At 44.3% G+C, this 19868-nt stretch overlaps 1 protein-coding gene across 3 annotated transcripts in view; it reads left to right on the forward strand.

Annotated features, from left to right (window-relative positions):
- Positions 1–19868, forward strand: part of Asap (ArfGAP domain of ASAP) — a 221044-nt gene that overhangs the window by 162304 nt on the left and 38872 nt on the right. For all 3 annotated transcript variants that reach the window (XM_075697201.1, XM_075697202.1, XM_075697203.1), the window contains one exon: positions 18902–19139. In XM_075697201.1, coding sequence (XP_075553316.1) covers positions 18902–19139 — 238 coding nt within the window. The remainder of the gene's footprint in view (positions 1–18901; positions 19140–19868) is intronic.

Here is a 19868-nt window from a genome sequence, read left to right on the forward strand (position 1 = left end):
CGGTGTACGCATAAATGCCCCTTGTGTTTTCATAACATGCAAGTGCTCAGGCGGTTCGCCAGGCAGTTAGATAGGGAAATATTTGAGGCGCATTGCATTTCAAAAGCTGCTGATGAATGTAGAAGCGCTGTGTCACTGGCATCACTATCATCATCAGCCTGGCTACGCCCACTGCAGGGCAAATGCCTCTCCCATACTTCTCCAACTACCCCAGTCATGTGCTGATTATGGCCATGTTGTCCCTCATCCGCCCACCTAACTTTCTACCGTCCCCTGCTACGCTTCCCTTCTCTTGGAATCCTTCTCCTAATACCCATCAGTTATCTTCTCTCCTCATTACGTGTCCTGCCCATGCCCATTTCTTTTTCTTGATTTCAACTAAGATGTCATTAACTTGCGTTTGTTCCCTCACCCAACCTGCTCTTTTCTTATCCCTTAACGTTACACCCATCAGTCTTCTTTCCAAAGCTCATTGCGTCATCCTCAATTTAACTAGAACCCTTTTCGTAAGCCTCCAGGTTTCTGCCCCATAGGTGAGTACTGGCACTTATTGATAAAGAAGTGTTGTACCTTGAGAAGAACCTGATGAATGTTTTGTAATGGCTTGCTGTGGGTGCATATTGGCTTCGTTGCGCACTTTTTCTTCTACATGGCACATTCGTTTATGCTTCTGTTCGTGCATTTATTTGAGCAAAGCTTGCATGTTTGTTCTGAATAAAGCTTGTCAGCAGAAGTCTAGCGCTCTGTCCTGTCCCACTTTTTCTTTTCCGCTAGCCTTGTTAGTGCAAGTAAATATGTCACAGCAAATGCTTCAGTGCATAATCTGCATATTATGCATTGAATATATTATGCATGTTCTACGGACATAACAATTTCTGTAAACCATACGCCGTGCTATGTATTTTTTTTTTTACTGCAGCAAATGTACCATAAGGTATCAAGGTACTTAAAGACATAGAAACACCAGAAAGTTATAAGAATGAACTTGGTAAGATATGCCACCTCAAATGAGATGCCAAAAGCTTCATTATCATCATGACAGCAGCTTTGCAAGCTTGTACTAATGTTCAAAATGCGCATCATTATAAATGAATTTTAAATTTGGACATGGAGCAGTACGTGCTGCTGATAATGGCCTTGCAAAGCATGCATTTGATTTGAATTTGCACTACCAGATGAAGAAACAGTAAATCATGTAACAGCAGATAATGTTCAATTTAAAAGAACATACTGACTGTCATTAGCCATGCTTAGGTCTTCGGTAGAAAATATCCACATAGTATGCTCACAAACAGTGCGGAGATTTCGGCGGTCGCCTGTATTTGGAAGCAAATTTGTCTTTCACATTCTTGTGAGGGGGCTCTGGATAAAGATGGGAAAATGTTGGGAACCTTCGAGAACATTAAATCACAGACGGCAAAATGTGCAAATGTGTCATGGAACTAGCCAGTAAATAAAATGTTTATGAGAGTGTCGACAGCAGCAGAGGAAAGGGTGTTAGACCGAGGTGGCAGAACATAGTAAATAGGGGTGATGGAGTGGTAACTAGTTAGGGCACTGTATTGAACAGCAAGAAAGTGACACCAATAAGAAGGAAGTCATGATAATTCAAAGCACCGAGCATTGCTGTTCGAACCCATTTATGGGTTCTCTAACCGGTGCTGTGGTTATTCCATCACGATCAATCAGCATCAGCTACAACATTCCTCACAAGACAGCATTGACGAGCTTGGAGCTTATTGCGCTCGAAAGTGCCGCTGACTATATTAACCAACAACCAGCTAATCAGTAGGCAATAGTCTGCCACTAGACAACGGCCCCACAATGCCTTTTGTCACCCGTTCGTTGCGAATCCTGTGAACAACGAAAAGACACAACATCATGTTTCAGTGGTTGCAGGGTCATTGCAGTACCTCTAGCAATGACCTCGCCAATGAAGATGATAGAAAAGGAACAAATCTTGCTTCTCTACCTTTGTCGAAGACTGATGCTGACAAGTCCCTAGGCAAGCTACATCATTATTTGACATTACAGAAGTGGCACACACCTGACTCGATTCACCATCCGTTGCATTCACTCGATTTTACTATGCAACTGCACCTGTTGCCTGGTGTTCCCCAAATTAAAGAAACAGTATTGTGTCAATTGGGGGGGGGGGGGGGGGGGGAGTTCCTGGACGTTGCATGCACATTGATGAATACTCATTCTTAACTGGAATGACCAATGACATTTAGTGCCTGCTTTTGCAACTTTGAATTCTATTACAGAATATCTTTGGGGGCGTTTATCAGTGACTGTGCCAGCAATGGTAAAGTGTAATCAAAGTTGTCAAAATATGAAAAGATGCACGCTGCAGTTGCAGATTATTTGTTTTGTGCTGTGCAGAATGTGTGCAGAACTGTTAGCTGGTACAGGAATGCATTTCACGACACAGGCTGAGAACATATTTCTCAAAAGTGGTTCTAAGCACAAAGTTTCCAGCAAAAGGGTATACTATGAGCACTCTCTTGCCTTCCATTCTGCAGTTGCAAGATTTCGCCTAATGAATATAAAATTAAAAAGTTATATACTACAATTTTACTAATTGGCTAATACTTATGCAGCACAGTATCAGATTTTTTCAATCGTGTTTGGTTATTTTTAAAATATTAGCATCGAAGTCCCATCTCTTATAATAAACTTTAAATTGTGTGAATTGCTTTCCTCTGTGGCTGTGTTTGCTAATTTTGTTAGAAGTGCCTCTTGCATCTTCAGATACAGTGTAATCTGGTTTATACAATTCTGCGTAATACGTTTTTCAAGACATTGCATATCTTTATTTTGTTTTCTCGGCTAATGTCCCATAGGAGCAATGCATTTTCATACACTTATTGCGACTGCGATTTCACCTGAAATTGGATAATACGACTACGGAAGTGGGCTTTTGCTGGTATTTATAGAACTATTGCTTTATATACCAGTGTTCTTGCTTAAACAACATTCCACCGACTCATGAACAACATGTTAAGCCCCAGCCACACTGGAAAAAAAGACGCACATAGTAAAACGCCGCTGCAGCAGTACGGCTACACCGACTGGTGGTGCGGAGCTGCTCAGCTGAGTGAGGAAACGGCAGTTTCATTTTTTTACGGATATTGAAGAGAAAAAAGTTCAGTGCTAACTGACAAGCTATTTCAATGTTGTGGGATAAAAGTGCATTGGTCGTGGTTTGTAAGGCATCGAGTTATGCTCCTCCGCCAAACATGTTATGCAGAGCAGCATCACTTGACGCCACTGGAACCCTTGCTATTGGGTTAGTCACACTGTACACCTATTTTCATACTTTCTTGAGTTCTATTTGGATAATACAATTTACGGATGATGTGTTTATATTTCCGGTTCCCTTGAAGATCATATCGAGATTTCACTGCACACGATACTTTGCATGAAGTATCAAAAATAAAGATGCAAGATGCCCAAGGAGTATCTTAAGGGAGTATCTAAGATACACGTATCATCAATATGGCAAATCAGTTCTGCAAAATCCCGGAAGGTGGAGAAAGAATCATGAAATGGAAAAATTGACATTTACCCAAATGTAGCTTGAAGCTACAAAGGAAACCCATACAGATTTCTCAGAAAGGATTTCCTTTGTAGCTTCATGCTACATTCAAGTGGTTGTCAATTTTTCCCTTTCATAATTCTTCCTCCACCTTGCGGGATTCCACAGAACTGATTTCTGACATTCAGTGTCCCTGTGCTTCGAGTTATTAAGTTGCCCTTGCACTGCAATCTGCTGGCCTCCTAGTTAGCTCGAATGGTAGAGTGACTGCATCAGAAAGGAGTTGGTCCTGGGTTCAAATCTCAGACCAGGACAAATTTTTGCTCAACAGCTAAGTGTTCTTTTTGGGAAGCCCATATGGAATTTCCTTTGTAGCTTCGTGTACATTCGAGTAGATGACATTTCTTTTCTTTCATGTATCTTTGATACTGCTCAACTCTGCTACCTGCCATGGCACCCAGTGGCTTTGGCGATGCAAGAGGTTGCAGGTTTGATTCCCAGCTGCAGCAGCCTCCTTCCAATGGGGACCAAATGCAAAAGCACTCATTTAATGTGCTTTCGGTGCGCGTCCAAGAAACCAAGGTGGCCAAAATTAATTCGGAGTCCTCCACTACAGCGCCCATCATACGCACACTGTGCAATTTCGGGACATTAAATCCCAAAATTTTATTAATTGAAGCTGAAGTCATTTCCATTTGCAGGAATCTTGATACTCACACCAGTTTCAAGATATCAGCCTTCAAAATGTGCGGGCATGTGCAACAGTTTCCACCGAGTCTAGTCCCTAATTAGCCACATAGTGGCTCCTTCGTCTTTCTTGGCTGCAGCTCTACTTGGCCACGCTCCGGCGCCATGCTTGGGCTCCTCGAGGCATGCGCTAAGGAGAATAAAAAATCAGTTTTTTTTTTTTTTGCTTTCTATTCTGGATGGTTGTCCACCTGTTGGCCTAGCCAACAACACATCGCATGAGCTTTAGGGCCTTGTTTCAATCCCTATAGGCACTGTGTGCTTGTTCACACCTCAGCAGCACACCAGCTGGTGCAAAACGCCATGCACAGGTGCCACTGGCTTCTGAGACACTGGCAAGCAGCTAGGCAATGAAGAGGTGTGTGTCCTTGCTATGGCTTCTCTAGTTCATTGTCATCAGGGTTACTCTAATAGAAGCAGCTTGTTCAAACTGTTTTCACTCCAGTAAGTTACTCACAGTTTAGCACCTTCAAGGTTGCCTTTTTGGTGTATCATTATAAAGCAACTGAGTTCTGCCATTTCCCACAAATGACAATGTGATACTATTTAACTGTGCATTTTTAAAACTGATATCTCGAAACTGGTGCTAATCTTAGGATTTTTATCATAGGAATATGTCTATATTGCCATCCAACTTCCAAGCAAATTCTAAATTCTTAAGCATTGTCTGTGCATATCCAACGAGAAATTTGTCTGTCACGTAAGAATGAATGGCTCATACCCAAGTAAGGCAGAGGCTGCAAGCGCTCAGCAAAGTGAAGCAAACAGTGTAAACATTCATTGGAATCACCCACACAACACGAAGAACAGCATACGTTTCAATAAAGAACAAGCTCAAAACAAGAATACAAACTATCATTAAAGCATTGTATAACCCCCTCAGCAAATGTATTGGTTTTGCAACAGCTTCGCTAAATTAGCCTTAACACCAAAGGTCCTGGGTTCAACTCCCACCAAAGGTTGAGGGTTCGAGTGCCTTAATCAACTTCACCTTAATTAACACAAATGGTCGTGGGTTCGAGTGCTATAGTCAACTATATCTTAATTAAACTTGCCTTATCATGTTTGCTATTGAACATGATAAAAGAATGTTTGATAAGGTTGATAACGATCGATGAGGGTTGATAAGGGTTTACACTGGCCGGATAAAATTCCATAACATTGATAATTATACCAAGCTGCATGGAGATGAGTAAGTGGCACAATGCTTATACGTATTTAGACAACTAGAGAGGAGTTTCTACATGAATTTTTATTTGTGTAACTTTCTAAATTGGGTAACAATATCGGTAACTTCAAGTGATCCACCTGGAGAGGCAGAATCACATCATGTGACATAGACGATGCTTTGAAAATTCTGCACGCGGGAACGGAGAATACATGCACACACACACACAAAAGCAGATCTGGAATCTATGTGAAGCTAAGCCGCTAATTAAATTCTGTACAACTAATGGTGGCATGGTGCATTTATTTTTACCCTGTGTAGCGTGCAACTTCATGCAACGTTTTTGTTTATCCACCACAAAAGTGAACGTTATTTTCATGCAATTATTATATTTATGCACTGCATTATTCACAAGCCATGATGAAATGAAAGCGCAAGTCAGCTGGATACAGTGCGAGATGTTTTTGCAGCAGTGCCACGAAGGCAACAAGAGATGCTTGTCGAGCGAAGCAGTGGTGATGACGGGCGCGTGTACAGAGAAGTGTGGCACAGATGTTACATCTTCTGGGCTCCTTGTGTCAGTGGCGCATGGCTATATTGGGAGGATTAGCAAAGAGCAGGCATGTATCGAATCGATAAATCAATATGAAAATCAAAGAATCCATTGAATATGTCATTCCATTAACAGGTTTATGTGCTTTAGAGATACCTATGAGCTGACATTATTTGTTCAGGTTTTGTGTAGAAATTAATCTTTTTGTTTTGCAGAAGGGAGGTGTGCTTACTCTCACTACCCCATCGGTCAGCATGCAAGAGTTATACCGGTGTCGCACGACCACTTTTGATCGCAATGAAGCCCAAACCAGATTGAAATTCACGAATGTGATTGGATTCTTCGTGCAGCTTCAGCAAAGGAGCCAATCATGACAGAGACATTCGATCCGGATCGGGCTTGATCACGACCAAAAGTGCGCCGTTTGACACCAATGTTATATGTAAGCGCACTCGCCAGGACTAGCATATCACTCACATGTAAACTTCATATCTATATCTAGAAACATATCCACCAAGATACTGACTCAGCAGACAGTAGCCATGGCAAAGCTGGAGGAGTAGGCCGAGAAAGATTTGCTTTACAAACCAACTAGTATGTTCAAAGCACTTGGGAGCAGCAGTGAAGTAAATAGTGCGATTTCTAACTAATGTCAACCTTACGACTTACAACCACGTCCACAAAGCGCAAGGTGCTCAAGCTCACAAGCAACCTTGGAAGCATAGAACACTGCCATTCCATGTGCTAAATTTTAGGCTTGCACTTGACAGAAACAGAACTGGTATTCTGTACTGTATAGCACAGACCTTAGTGCATTAACAGACAAGGCTTACAGGCTTTGGCTTGGCACCAACTCCAATTTCTGTATTCAAATGCATGTGCAGAGGCATAATCTCATCAGGTAACCACAAGACAAATTTCAGGTTTGTTGCATTTAGAGAGGAAGCTAAATTTGCAGACTTCATTACAGCATCACATATTTTTTATAAAAAATTGGCACAGCACAGGAAGCTTTTAAAATAAATGGAAGCATGAGATTCACAACCCTGTTACTCTGCATCAAAAACACATTGAAATTCTGTCATTTTATTGGCTTAGATTGTCTAAATATGATGCATTAGTAAGAAGTTTATTCAATATACACTGTGAAACAATACATTTGCCACCTATATACAGGAAGAGGTCGCGAAGTGGAATCACTAACAGGTTACGTGAAGTTATTCCATTATCTCCACAAGTGTTGCAAAAGTCCTGTTCACAAATTATTTGTATCACGTATAGTGATGTAAATTATACCAATTTTGTTCACTTTAGAGGTCCAAATAGATGTAGTTTACAGAAATGATATTGCTGCTTGCTGCTGAGTTAGGGCTTTAAAATCTGTGCTTGATTAAAAGAAAATGCAATTTTTGCCAATAGAACATTTGATGGCATCAATGATCTGCTCTTCAGTCATTTAATTGCAACAAACCTAATCACAATTTTCTCAGTGGATGGTGAACAATGCAATTTCTCTGTTGTCATGTGCTTGGATAGGAGCTCCCAAGGTAAAGCTTCCTCTTAAAAGCTAATCTCTGATGACACTGAATGGTGTCAGGTGAGATAAGTAGCCCCGATAAGGAACCTCTAAAGTATTGTTGCCCTACCTTTTTGTCAGGTGATATATTTCTGCAGTTATAAGGACCTTATTATGGCTGGAGCAAGCTGCCAAACTTCCCTGATGATGCTCACTTGTAACACATGCAACCTTGAAGCGTGCGAGTGCCACACCTTTCCAGAGTCAAACAAGCATTAGGTCTGCTCAATCCGACCAGGCTCCTTTTGAACCTTCTGCAGATGGGCCCTCGACTGCCCAAGGTACTGCGGTTCACCCCTGTCCTCTATTGCATGGGGTGCAAGGCAAGTTGCCACTGCAGTGCACCCTTGAAGCTTGCAGTGAATGGGTACAGCCCAGCACACCACAACCGGCATTGCCCGCACCTTTTCTGAATAGAACAGACCTCCCATGTGGACAAGGGCACCTACACAGAGCCCCGCAATACATTATCCGAGGTCTTGCAGCAGACTAACGGCTATATACCGGTTCCCCTGGTCCACTTCAATATGCATGCTTTGGGAAGCAGCCAACAAGTGCCACAGAAACACCGTCCGTGTAATGCTCTTGCTTTGCACCACTTTGGATGTGCAGGGTGCTTCAGTATTCTGTGATCGTAGTGGTTCAATGCAGCACAAAAGTTTTGCTTGGCTGTGCAAGCGGACGGAGGCGCACGCGCTATGAAGACACACTAGTCAATACACGGGCATCACAAGTCGAGCATTTCACATCATCTCGACAACCAAAGTGCAGTAGCGCTTTCCAGAATGAGAACTTCGCCACGCCGTAGTGAAAGCCTATCAAGCGCGGTTCTGTTCAGTGACCTTTGCCCTCGGCCTTGAGCTCGCCGGCCAGAGGTCACTGGCCAGTGCGGGCGAAAATGGTGCCTCGGTCGGCGCACCGGCGTTCGCTTCCGCCCTCCCGCAGCAGCGCACGCGCTCTTCTCGCAGTGCGGTGACGACGCTACGTGCGACGCGCGAAGGAATACGGCGCCCCGAGTGATACGGCCGCCGCATCGGCGCCGGTGTGCGCGAGTGGGCGATGACAGCGCGGGCGAGCAACCGATAGGCGATAAGGGGCGCACAGCCCGCCAACAACGGCCGCCCGCCGGCGACAGCAGCCGAGGGGCAGCCGCCGGTTGTGAGTACTACTAGGAAGTGCGCTCGGCAGCAGGTGAGCAGGCGCGTCATTATCGTAGTCGCGTCACGTTCGGCAGCACGCTCTCTCGCGCCTCCCTTCTTTCCTTTCGTTCTTTTTTTTCGCCTGCTTCTTCCCTAACCCGCGCTGTCATCGCCGACGAGGGCGCGTATTGGTTTTAGTCGGGCGCTGGGCGCGAGAAACAAACTCGCCACGGGCGTGCGCGCTCGTTTGTTGTTCGGCCGCGCTGAGCGCAGCTCTCATTTTGGCCGCAAGCTCTGCATACTGCGCGCACGGTCTGTGCACTGAGGAGATGAAGCAAGCCGCACGAGCTCTAGCGCGGAGCGTCGCCTCGGAGTCCGTGTCGCTCGGCGCCGCCGCGTCCAAGGAAGGCCAGACAGCGGTGCCTGCATATGCAAAACCCTTCGACCAGATTCCTGGGCCCAAGCCGTCGTTGCCTTTCATCGGAACTAGCTGGCAATACACGAGATGGGGTAGGTAGCGTGCCTATGCGTGCTATGCGCATTTCAAATGTGGAAGCTTGCTGCTGCATTAGCAGGCTCGTTTGAGCATGATGCATGCGTTACGATACTTTCTTCGGTAATATATCGTGAAAGATATACGCAACGAGGTGGAGCCGAGGGGAGCATTGTTATACGACAGAAAAATAATAGCGCATTCATCACAGGTACGGGAACAAAAAAAAAAAAAAAAACGAAGAAAGACTGCATCCCGCCCTCCCCCACGGATGCACATACGTGCCGAAGATATTCAAGCTGCGAGATTCTTGCAATTGAGTAATCTTTCTTTTTGTCATTCACATCCCAGTCGCATCTTGATTCAGAACAGCAATCTACCGTGCAATCGCTTAACATTTTTTCTTCATATAAATGAAAAAAAAATTTTTTTTTGCTTTGTTACCACTTCTTTCTGTAGTGCCTTCGGGCCTTGAAAGTATGTATAATAAATAAATAAACTGCTGCCGTTGCCATGAACGTCCCTATTGCATGAGACTTCAAGGTGCATTAGCACAAATAGCAAAGTAATCTTAGCCAAGGTATGAGACTGGGCTAGTTGGTGGTACATGATTTTAACTTCACAGCACGCACGCACACACACACACACCAAGAAAAGGAACAACAGACAAAGACAAGAAGGGGGACGAAGTCAATTCAACTTCCAATTGACTATCATTCTCGAAAGCAACAGATGTACATGTGCACACACACACATTCCCTAATCAAGAAGCCATGTAACTGCCACCTATCAATTGTAAGTCTGTTAAACACTTTATAAAAAACTAATGACAATCAAGGTGGGTGCACAACCTCATGAAGATTCTAAGTATGCCTTATCATGCATAGTAATATATTGTTTACTTTCAACCCACCCCTCTCCCCTTTACTATAGCTGCAGCTTCTAATAAGCCTGGTGCACTCATTTCTGTGTTTCGGAAGATGGTGCCATAATGGTACAGTGTAATTCTTCCTTCAGTGTATGCGCTTGCAGGTGACACTAAAGAGAAAGCTTATTTCAACAGTATTTGTAAATTACGCTCCTGCAATTTAAAAGAGAAGGCACTCTTGTCATGAGAAAAGAAGAAAATTGGAAAGGATGCAAATACCAAGACTGGTGGCAATGCTGCCTTGTAGTTCCTGCACTAGCTTGTTGTAGTGTCGCAGATGTTGACAGCATCGATGCTCGAACCTAGTTAATTTTTTCAGTAAAGATGGACTACATTGTATTCTAGCTAATGAGTGAGCCTGCAAAAAAAAATACCTTGAAATTTGTGATGTTGCACTAACATTACGGCACAGCATTTAAAATTAATATCGCCAGCTTAATTTTGTCATGTTAATCCACTTCCTACATAAAATGAATAAAAAAGAGTCTTTAAAGAATACTTTATATGTCTAAACTGATTTATTGTTTCCATTTACTGTCTCCAAGTCATCCGCTGGTTTGCTCAATATAACCACAAGATACAAGAATATCATAAATGACTATCCTACAACAGTCAACCCAATAGTTCCTATGTTTAACATTACAATCCCTATTTTCTTTTTTCACTGGTTCAGTGATATTGCACAATTCTGGCAGTTTATGGGAAGCAGAAAGAACGACACCTGTTTTCTGGCCTTTAAGCAAGTGGTACATGCAGTGCAAATAAGGAATAACTGCAATTCCCTGCACGCACCTTTTTGTCATGTTCTGGTTCTTGCTTAGATTTCCTTTGCAAGGTCTTGGCAGCCAAAATGAGCAGACATTGGGGTGCTGATAATCTTGAAACGTGTGCATCACAGACATGACTAGAGTTGGCAAAAACTGGACAGAAACATCACTATACAGCAGCCAACCTGAGCTAGTGTGCTCTAGCCTGCTACTCTGCACAGGGAGACAGGAAGATTAAGCCGATGACATATTAGAAGGATGCTAGACACACAATCTTGCAGCATTGCTAATGGCACGAGTTCGCACTGATGTTGTGGAATTGTTCCAGTACATCTAAAATCTGGATATAAATCGCCAAGAAATCTGGACACATTCTGGGACAGTGCACAGAGCACCAAAATAGATTGTTTGTTTTTATTGCCGTTACAATGTTTATCATGCTCTGGCCACCAAAACAAGATGCTGTTTTATTCTCTACCATTGAGTAAATTGTCAAGAACATCTCAAGTGGCTGCTCGCTTAACCTTAGTCTTTTCTCCCTTAAGTTTATGGTATTCTTAAAGTCCAAGCGTTCCACTTCTACAGAGACAAAAGGAAAAAAACCTGAGTGCTCGTTTTACGTACAAGTCATAATCACCATTCGCTGTTATTGGCAAACGCATCCACTCATAGTCAGGCTCCCTCACAAGTTTATTTTTAGCAAGACCATCCAAAATTTCTCCTCAAAATACAAGGTTTCAAGCTGTGTCAAGCACTGCTGTTTCTAGCCTTGCAGTTGAACTCGGTATAAATTCATACATATTGTTACGGTGGAAAAAAGAGGACAAGGTCATCGACAATGAAGACAACGAAGTGGAAACAGCTTCTCGGGATCCTCAGCTGATGTTTTACATACGCCTTCTAAATACATTGTGTAAATAGTTTTATACCCGTGACATTTTGGTGGAGGTGCAGGGTACGCGTCTTCGCCATGGAGCTCCGCAGCGGACCAGGCTTCCAGTAGAAGGCACCGCATCTGCAGCTGCAATACCGACTACGCATGCCCAGTACGTTGCTCTACCTCAGCCATAAGACCCTGACAAGTTCACCGGCCTCGGTGGTGTTGATGTAGAAGAATGGTTGAAGATGTATGAGCGCGTCGGCAAGGTGAGCAGATGGGATCCGACCATAATGCTGTCCAATGTCGTGTTCTACCTCGATGGAAGACCACAAACATGGTTTTACACACATGAGGAAGAGCTAACCAGCTGGGACTTGTTCAAAGAAGAGCTGTCTGACATTTTTGGCAATCCGACTGGTCGACAACTTGCCACCAAGCAACAACTTGCCGCCAAGCAACAACTCACCATGCGTGTCCAAACTGCTACCAAGTTGTACGTCTCCTACATTCAGAACGTCCTAGCCCTCTGTCATAAAATCGACACAGAGGCAGACAAGGTTGGGTACATTATCAAAGGCATTGCGGACGATGCATTCAACCTTCTGGTCTTTAGAAACTTATAGACTGTTGATGCCATCATGAAGGAATGCCGTTTCGAGCAGGCAAATAGTTGCCGCATATACAATCAGTTTACATGACTTCCAAATACTGCAGCGACTTCTTCATGTGCCGACTCCACCGACCAATTAGCTCGCCACCACCAAGCGAAAACATGACCCGAATTGTACACCGCGAACTCGAAGCAGCGTTTTCTGCCTCGCCTCAACAGACGTCTTGGAACAACACTGCTGAGAGGATATCGCTGATCCAGTCTGTGGTTCGCTAGGAAATTGCTAATGTGGGTCTTCCCAGCACCTGCTCCTTGAGTTGCCCTGCCACCCTCTCTGCTGCTATGCCTCGGTCCTATCGCAGTCTACCTCACAGTGTCCATTATCCCTACACTACCAGGAATCCATCAGACTGGTGTACAGCTGACGAAAGGCCGATCTGTTTCTGCTGCGGCCGAATCGGTCACGTTTTCCACCACTGCCGGAGCCGTTGGCAGTCCCCTCCTCGAAACACCTTCCAGAATTCAAGTTCGCGCCAAAGTTTCTCAGCCCGTCGCTTCTACGACGCTTCTGACGCCACTACCTCAACTCGCCGCTCTGCTCGCTCGCCCTTGCCTCAACGTTGCCAGCCACGTCCGCCCCAGCTTCATCGCTCGCCATCGCTGACCTACCCAGGACCATCCCAGCAGGAAAACTAGGCAATGTGGCACCTCGAGGTGGTGCTGCAATGTCGGATTCACCGCAAGATCCTCCTTTGACATTGTTTACGAGACATAACCTTCTTGACGTCCAAGTTGATGGCACACCCATCACAGCCCTCATAGATTCAGGAGCACACATATCGATTATGACCAGCCGCCTACGCCACCATTTAAAGAAAATTGTTACGCCTGCCGTTACTCGGTTCGTACGAATCGCCGACAGTAGCACGGTGACCGTGGTCGGAATGTGTACTGAACGTGTGACTATTCCCGGCCACCATACTGTCGTCCTTTTCGCTGTGCTTGACCAATGCCCCCATGACATCATACTAGGCCTTGACTTCCTCTCCGCCCATTCAGCGCTCATCGATTGTTCCTCAAGTACTGTGCATCTTGACCTGCCTCTACTGAACGTTCCTCCAACACCACACGAAATTCACCTAAGACCGACTGATTTTGTTCATGTTCCACCACAGGTCTTGACATAGATCGAAATGTCACCTTCTACGCCAGTTCCTGATGGTGATTACATCTCCGCTCCCATAACTGCCATCATTCTCACCCACAGCGTTACTGTCCCGTATACAATATTGAGGGTGACAGACAATCGCACATACCTTGTAGTCCTTGCAGTTTTTCGCAAGGCCAGTCTACAGCTCAAGTCCAAGACATGTAACTTTGGCCATCGTGAGATTACTATTCTTGGACATGTCGTGAATGCGACTGGCATCCGACCGGATCCAGAGAAATTTCGTGCCATGAAAGAGTTTCCTGTTCCACGGTCCGCAAAAGATGTCCGAAGTTTCGTGGGCCTTTGCTCTTACCTCTGCCGCATTGTTAAAAATTTTGCTACCATACCACGCCCTTTCACAGATCTGATGAAAAGTGTTTTCATGGGGATCCTCTCAGGCCACTGCCTTTTCTCGCCTTACCAGCATGCTCACCACCCCACCGATTCTAGGACACTTCGCTACTTCAGCCCCTACAGAGGTGCGCACCGATGCCAGTGGCCACGGAATCGGTGCCGTCTTGGCACAAGTTCAACACGGCCATGAACATGTAATCGCATGCACTAGCCGTCTTTTGTCACCTGCGGAGCGGAACTACTCTATTACCGAGCGCAAATGTTTGGCTGTTGTGTGGGCAGTGGCGAAATTCTGCCCCTATTTATATGGCAGGACCTTTCTATTATAACGGACCACCACGCCCTCTGTTGGCTTTCGTCCTTAAAAGATCCCACAGAGAAGCATGGAGGATGGGCTTTGCAGCTACAAGAGTATTCCTATTCGGTGGTGTATAAGTCTGGCCGCCTACACAAGGACGCTGACTGTTTGTCCCGTTACCCTGTACACACACCCGTCAACGCCAACACAGACGCTTCCGCAAGTGTTCTTTCCATTTCCCAGCTTTTGGACATGACCAACGAGCAACGCCATGACGTCACTTTGAGGACCCTCATTGACCGAATGGAATCTGCTCCTACTGATCCATCGTTATGGTGGTTCGTTCTCAACGACGGGATATTGTACCGATGCAGTTTTCATCCTGACAGTCCTCCCCTTCTCCTTGTCGTTCCTCAACACCTCCGCTCAACCGTGCTTCAGGAGCTTCATGATGCCCCAACTGCCGGACATCTTGAGTTTGCTGGCACTTACGACCGCGTGCGATGCCGCTTCTACTGGCCCGGCCTCGCACGCTCCATACGCCGCTATGTAGCTGCTTGCAAGCCCTGTCAATATTGCAAAAAGCTAGCAACGCTTTCTGCCAGGTACTTACGGCCGATCGACATTCCACCTGAACCATTCTTTTGCGTGGGTTTGGATCTCCTTGGCCCTTTCCCCAAGTCCACCTCCGGCAACAGGCGTATCACTGTTGCTACTGATTCCGCGATGCGCTATGCCATCACTCTGGCACTTCCTATGAGCTGCGCAACCGACGTCGCAGATTTCCTACTCCGGGATATCGTTTTAGTACATGGCGCCCCATGACAACTCCTTACTAACCGCGGCGGCAGTTTCCTCTCCCAAGTCATCGCAGATATCCTACGTTCATATTTTACCAAGCACAAGCTGGCTACCTCCTACCATCCCCAGACCAACAGCCTTACTGAGCAACTTAATTGGACCATTACTGACATGCTATCGAAATACGTTTTACCCGACCACAAGGACTGGGATGTGGTGCTTCCTTATGTAACGTTCGCCTATAATTCATCACGCCACAATACTGCTGGGTATTCCCCCTTTTACTTACTCTTCGGTCGTGACCTTGTATTACCATTGGACACTTCACTCCCCTTGATACAGGATTCGAGGACCAAGTATGCCCGTGACGCCATTGCCCACGCTGATCATGTGCGCCAGCTTGCCCGTACTCATCTGTTGGCATCGCAGGAATCTGAATGGCACGCTTACAATCGCCGGCATCGTCACATATTTTTCACCAGGCTCTCTTGTGCTACTTTGGTCCCCTTGCCACCGAGTGGGGCTCTCCGAGAAACTCCTTCCGTGCTATAAAAGCCCTTACTGTGTTCTATGTCAAGTGACCAATGTCACAAGATAATCCCCAATACCTCTGTCATGCCACCCGGTTCCACATCACCTGAAGTCGTACACATCTCTCGGCTTAAGCTTTACTATGCCCTTATCGACGTCTGAAGCACCGGGACGGTGCTTTTTCTGCCGGGGGTCGTGTTATGGTGGAAAAAAGAGGACAAGGTCGTCGATGATGAAAACAACGAAGTGGCAACAGCCTCTCGGGATTCTCGGCTGCTGTTTTACATACGCCTTGTAAATACATAGTGTAAATAGTTTTTTACCCGTGACAATATCAGTGGTTCTCAAAGCCACATAAATGTATCTGCAAATGTCAAGTACACATCATACTTGTAGGGAAAGAGCTAAGAAGCCTGTAAGGAACCCAAACAAATGCTGCTTTTGCTTCTCGCATGGGCTCAGCTTATGCAACACTGGGGGACTTGATAGCCAGTTCCAATGATGGCTCTTGAATGACTTCACATCCTGGTATAGTAGAACTCCATGCAGCATATACTACAATACGCACAAGGCATTAAGTATTCCGTGCCAAGATGCAATAATCAGATGGATTTACAGCAAACCTCTGCTGTTTTGTGTAGGTAAGCGCCTGGAATGAAAATGAAACTGAAGTTGTGATGAGGTCAACCTTTCAGTTTAAGAGCTCTTCTGAAAGCGGACGCATACCTATTATGAACCACTGTGGCAGGCTCTGCATGACAAATTATCAGCATATGATAAATGTGGCACTCACAGCTATTGCAATTTTCAAGGAATTAAAGACAGTTTACAAAGTGATCCAGTGCGGGGAGGGGGGGGGCATATAGGGAGAGGAAACAACTGGTGCGCTCCACCAAGGCTAGACCTGCAGTTGAATGGCAAAGTGAGCACAAGCACATCTGTGAAAATCACTGGAAACACTGCAGAAAACCTGGATGACTGGAGCAATCTGTAAAATTCAGGGACATCAAATGGAAATTTGGGACATTTTGGGGCAATAAAGTTGCTTAAAGGGACACTAAAGCGGAACAATAAATCAGTTTAGACTAATGAAACATTGTTTGAGAACCCTGCAGGCAGTCATTTCAAAAAAATGGTTTGATTATTAGATGAGAAAATGAAGGTTCAAGTATCAGCATTTGAATTTCGCGCCGAAACCCCAGCGCCAGTACGTCAGCGTGACGTCAGGGATTCCAAAGTATGTTTTCGCATTTGGGTCACGTTGGCAGAATAAAGGTTTCCAAAACTTGCCATGTTTAATATTTGGTTCCTTTAGAACACAATGTAGTCAGTCTGTACCGCTATATATAATTAGTAGGCCCTAGAAGATGCCATGAAGATCCAAGACATGACAGCCCGCAGCTGCAAGAACTTAAATAGGCGTCGCCACCCGTATTTCGTTCTTGTGCTTTTTCTGGCTTACCCAACGTCTTATCGTTGTACAAGTGGTGTTTTTGGTGCTGTAGAAAGGTAATTTACTGATGCAGAAGAAATCATTTTTCACTTTAGTGTCCCTTTAAAATCAGGTGCAAGCAGTTTGTTAGGTGGATACACGCAGCTGACACTAACATTGGGACATTTGTCGAAATCTGGACACATTCCAGAAATCCCAAATATCAACATGACTTATTGAGGAAGAAGTGGACAGGTCGTTTACTGCATAGAGCAGATAACTGTTTGAGAAACACAATGGGGCCAAGGGAAACACAATTGAGGATCCTAGGGGATTAGTTGATTAGGATATTTGTAGGCATAGGTTGGAGTCAGTCGACACAAGGTGGTGGAGATTGCTTGGAGATGCCTTTATGCTGTAATCAACATAAGATAAGCTAATGATGATGGATGTGCTGATTCTTGTGTTCCTGTTGGCCACTTTGTTCTGACGGTACTTGTTAAAAATTTGAAAGTACTCAATACTCAAAGCGTAACCTTTTGTTACAAACTTAGGCGCTACTTTTGAGAAATGAGAAGTGAAATGCATTGCTGTTTCAGTTAATATGTTTCTCCGTTATGGAGAAAAGTAGCATGGAAAAATGTTAACTGGTACAGCAGCACACAGCATAGCACAATTTGATTCCATAATTCATAAAACTGTTATCAGGCATGAATTGTCAGTAAACCGATGGGTTTGATATTTAGCAGTTTAGCATAGAAGAAATTAGCAACTAATTGTTCTATTTAACTAAAATTAGTTACACATCGCAGTTAAATTTGCAATAAAGTTCACAAGGTTAATTTGTGTGTGTTCATGTGATAAAGTGCACATAGTTGGGAAATGAAAACGTGAATGACCCCTTTTTTTTTCCGTGAAGTGCACTTTCGCTGCTAGCACTCGCAACTGTGTATATGTGAATGTTGGACTACAGATTTTCAGAGTGAAGTGCTTTTCAAACGGAGTGAAAAAACGCAAAGCTGTCATGTGCCCTCACTATGCTTGTGAAAACATAGTAAAGTTTTTTTTCTTTTATCTTTCCTTTTTTTTTGCACGTTAGTACCAAAAAGATGTTGGTCATTGTACATGGGGACCTGACTGGTGTCATTAATATGTTTAGTAATTAATGGTGCCGAGGGAATATCTTTGTTTTAAAACACGGGACCTTTGTTAACAATAGTTAAAGCTGTGCACAGAGCACCAGTCTCTCTGGAAATATTCGTGTTGGTCTTGCCATGTGACGCTTAGTTCTGCAGAACAGGTGCTCCATAGCACAAAATGGACCATGTTCATAAAAAAAAAATTTTTTTACTTGGAAGTGAAATGTTCCTTTGGATAACATTACTCAATGCACTCTAATATGACCCTTTGAGCATATATCTGCACATTTCTGGCACTAGATTTAAGTCCATTCTTGTCATTTATCTTCTGTAAGCACTGAGATTGGAAAGCAGTGTGATGCACGAGCTAAGTGTGACTGGGAGAGACTATGAGAAATTTCAAGATACATTCACATAAATATACATGGCCTAATGTGTTAACAGTATTTATTTACATCTAAGGCTTCAGTGAAAGCGCTTTATTTTGGGGGTAATATCAGCCTGCAAAACCCTGCACATAAATATAATAGTTGCATTGATGATTGAATGGCTTATTATGCACCATGGCAACATAAAATGTATTCTTTTTCCATAAGTTCACTATGTAGCGACATATTGTCACATATCAGGACATGCAGAAATTTACAAAAATTTTATGTAGTGGATGTCTAAGGTTAAAAAGTTGCTAACTCTGCTACACTTGCATTCTGTAAAATGATACCTTTTTGGTACAGGTCGCTACAATCTCTACCAGCTTCATGAAGCCAGCACCGACAAATACAATCGGTATGGTGACCTCATGAAAGAAGAGTACCAGTGGCGAAGACCAGTGGTCCATTCTTTCAACCCGGAGGACTTCCAGGTCGTATTTCGTAGTCAGGGGCGTTGCCCAGTCCGACCACCAAATGAGTTTGTCTGCAAGTACCGCACTGAGCACCCTCTCAAGTACAGAAGTGTGGGGCTTTCCAATGCGTGAGTGCCATCTGATAAGGTGTTGATTTAAACAGAAAACAAGAGGGCACTTCCCGTTAGCCCTTGCAGCAAGGCTGCAGACAAGGGACAGGCACGAGCACTGCTTTGGTATGACAGTTTTTTTTTTCTTTAGAAATAAACCTAAATTTATAAAATGAAGCCGGCGCTTGCGTCTGTCCCCGTTATTTGTCTGTTTCTGCACAAGTCCCTTTCATTACCAACTGGCCCTTTCTCTATGCCGCTTCGCAACAACAAGTAAGCACATGCACACAACAAAGCATCCCAAATGAGTGCTAATGAAAAGCAAGTATTTGAGCAGGCGTCATATTAATTCTAGACGAGCTGAAATTGCACAGCTTTACTTTTGTTTAGCCAACACTGCCCACTTGTACTGCGCTTACTGTATGTAAGACAACAGTTTGCAAACTAGGCCACTGGTGGTGTATGGTTGTGGTAATCAGTAAACCATGCTCTTGCCAATTCTAAACCATATACTGCCACATTAAAAGGACAACTGACTTTAAAAGTACTCCAATTCTTTTGCATGTGTGTGCAAGAGAAAGGTTACCATTTAAATTACCACAGTGGTTACAGGGGAAGCACTGCAAAACATTTTTTCTAGCCCTTTTCCAAATTGTGGTTGCATGTTTTTATGCTGTGTTTGTATGTTGGTTATAGGAAAAAGGTGTAACTGCCAACTGATTGGTACAGTGAGAACAGGTGCAGCCC

Source organism: Dermacentor variabilis, chromosome 6 (genome assembly GCF_050947875.1).
Source record: "Dermacentor variabilis isolate Ectoservices chromosome 6, ASM5094787v1, whole genome shotgun sequence".
Classification (NCBI taxonomy): domain Eukaryota; kingdom Metazoa; phylum Arthropoda; class Arachnida; order Ixodida; family Ixodidae; genus Dermacentor; species Dermacentor variabilis.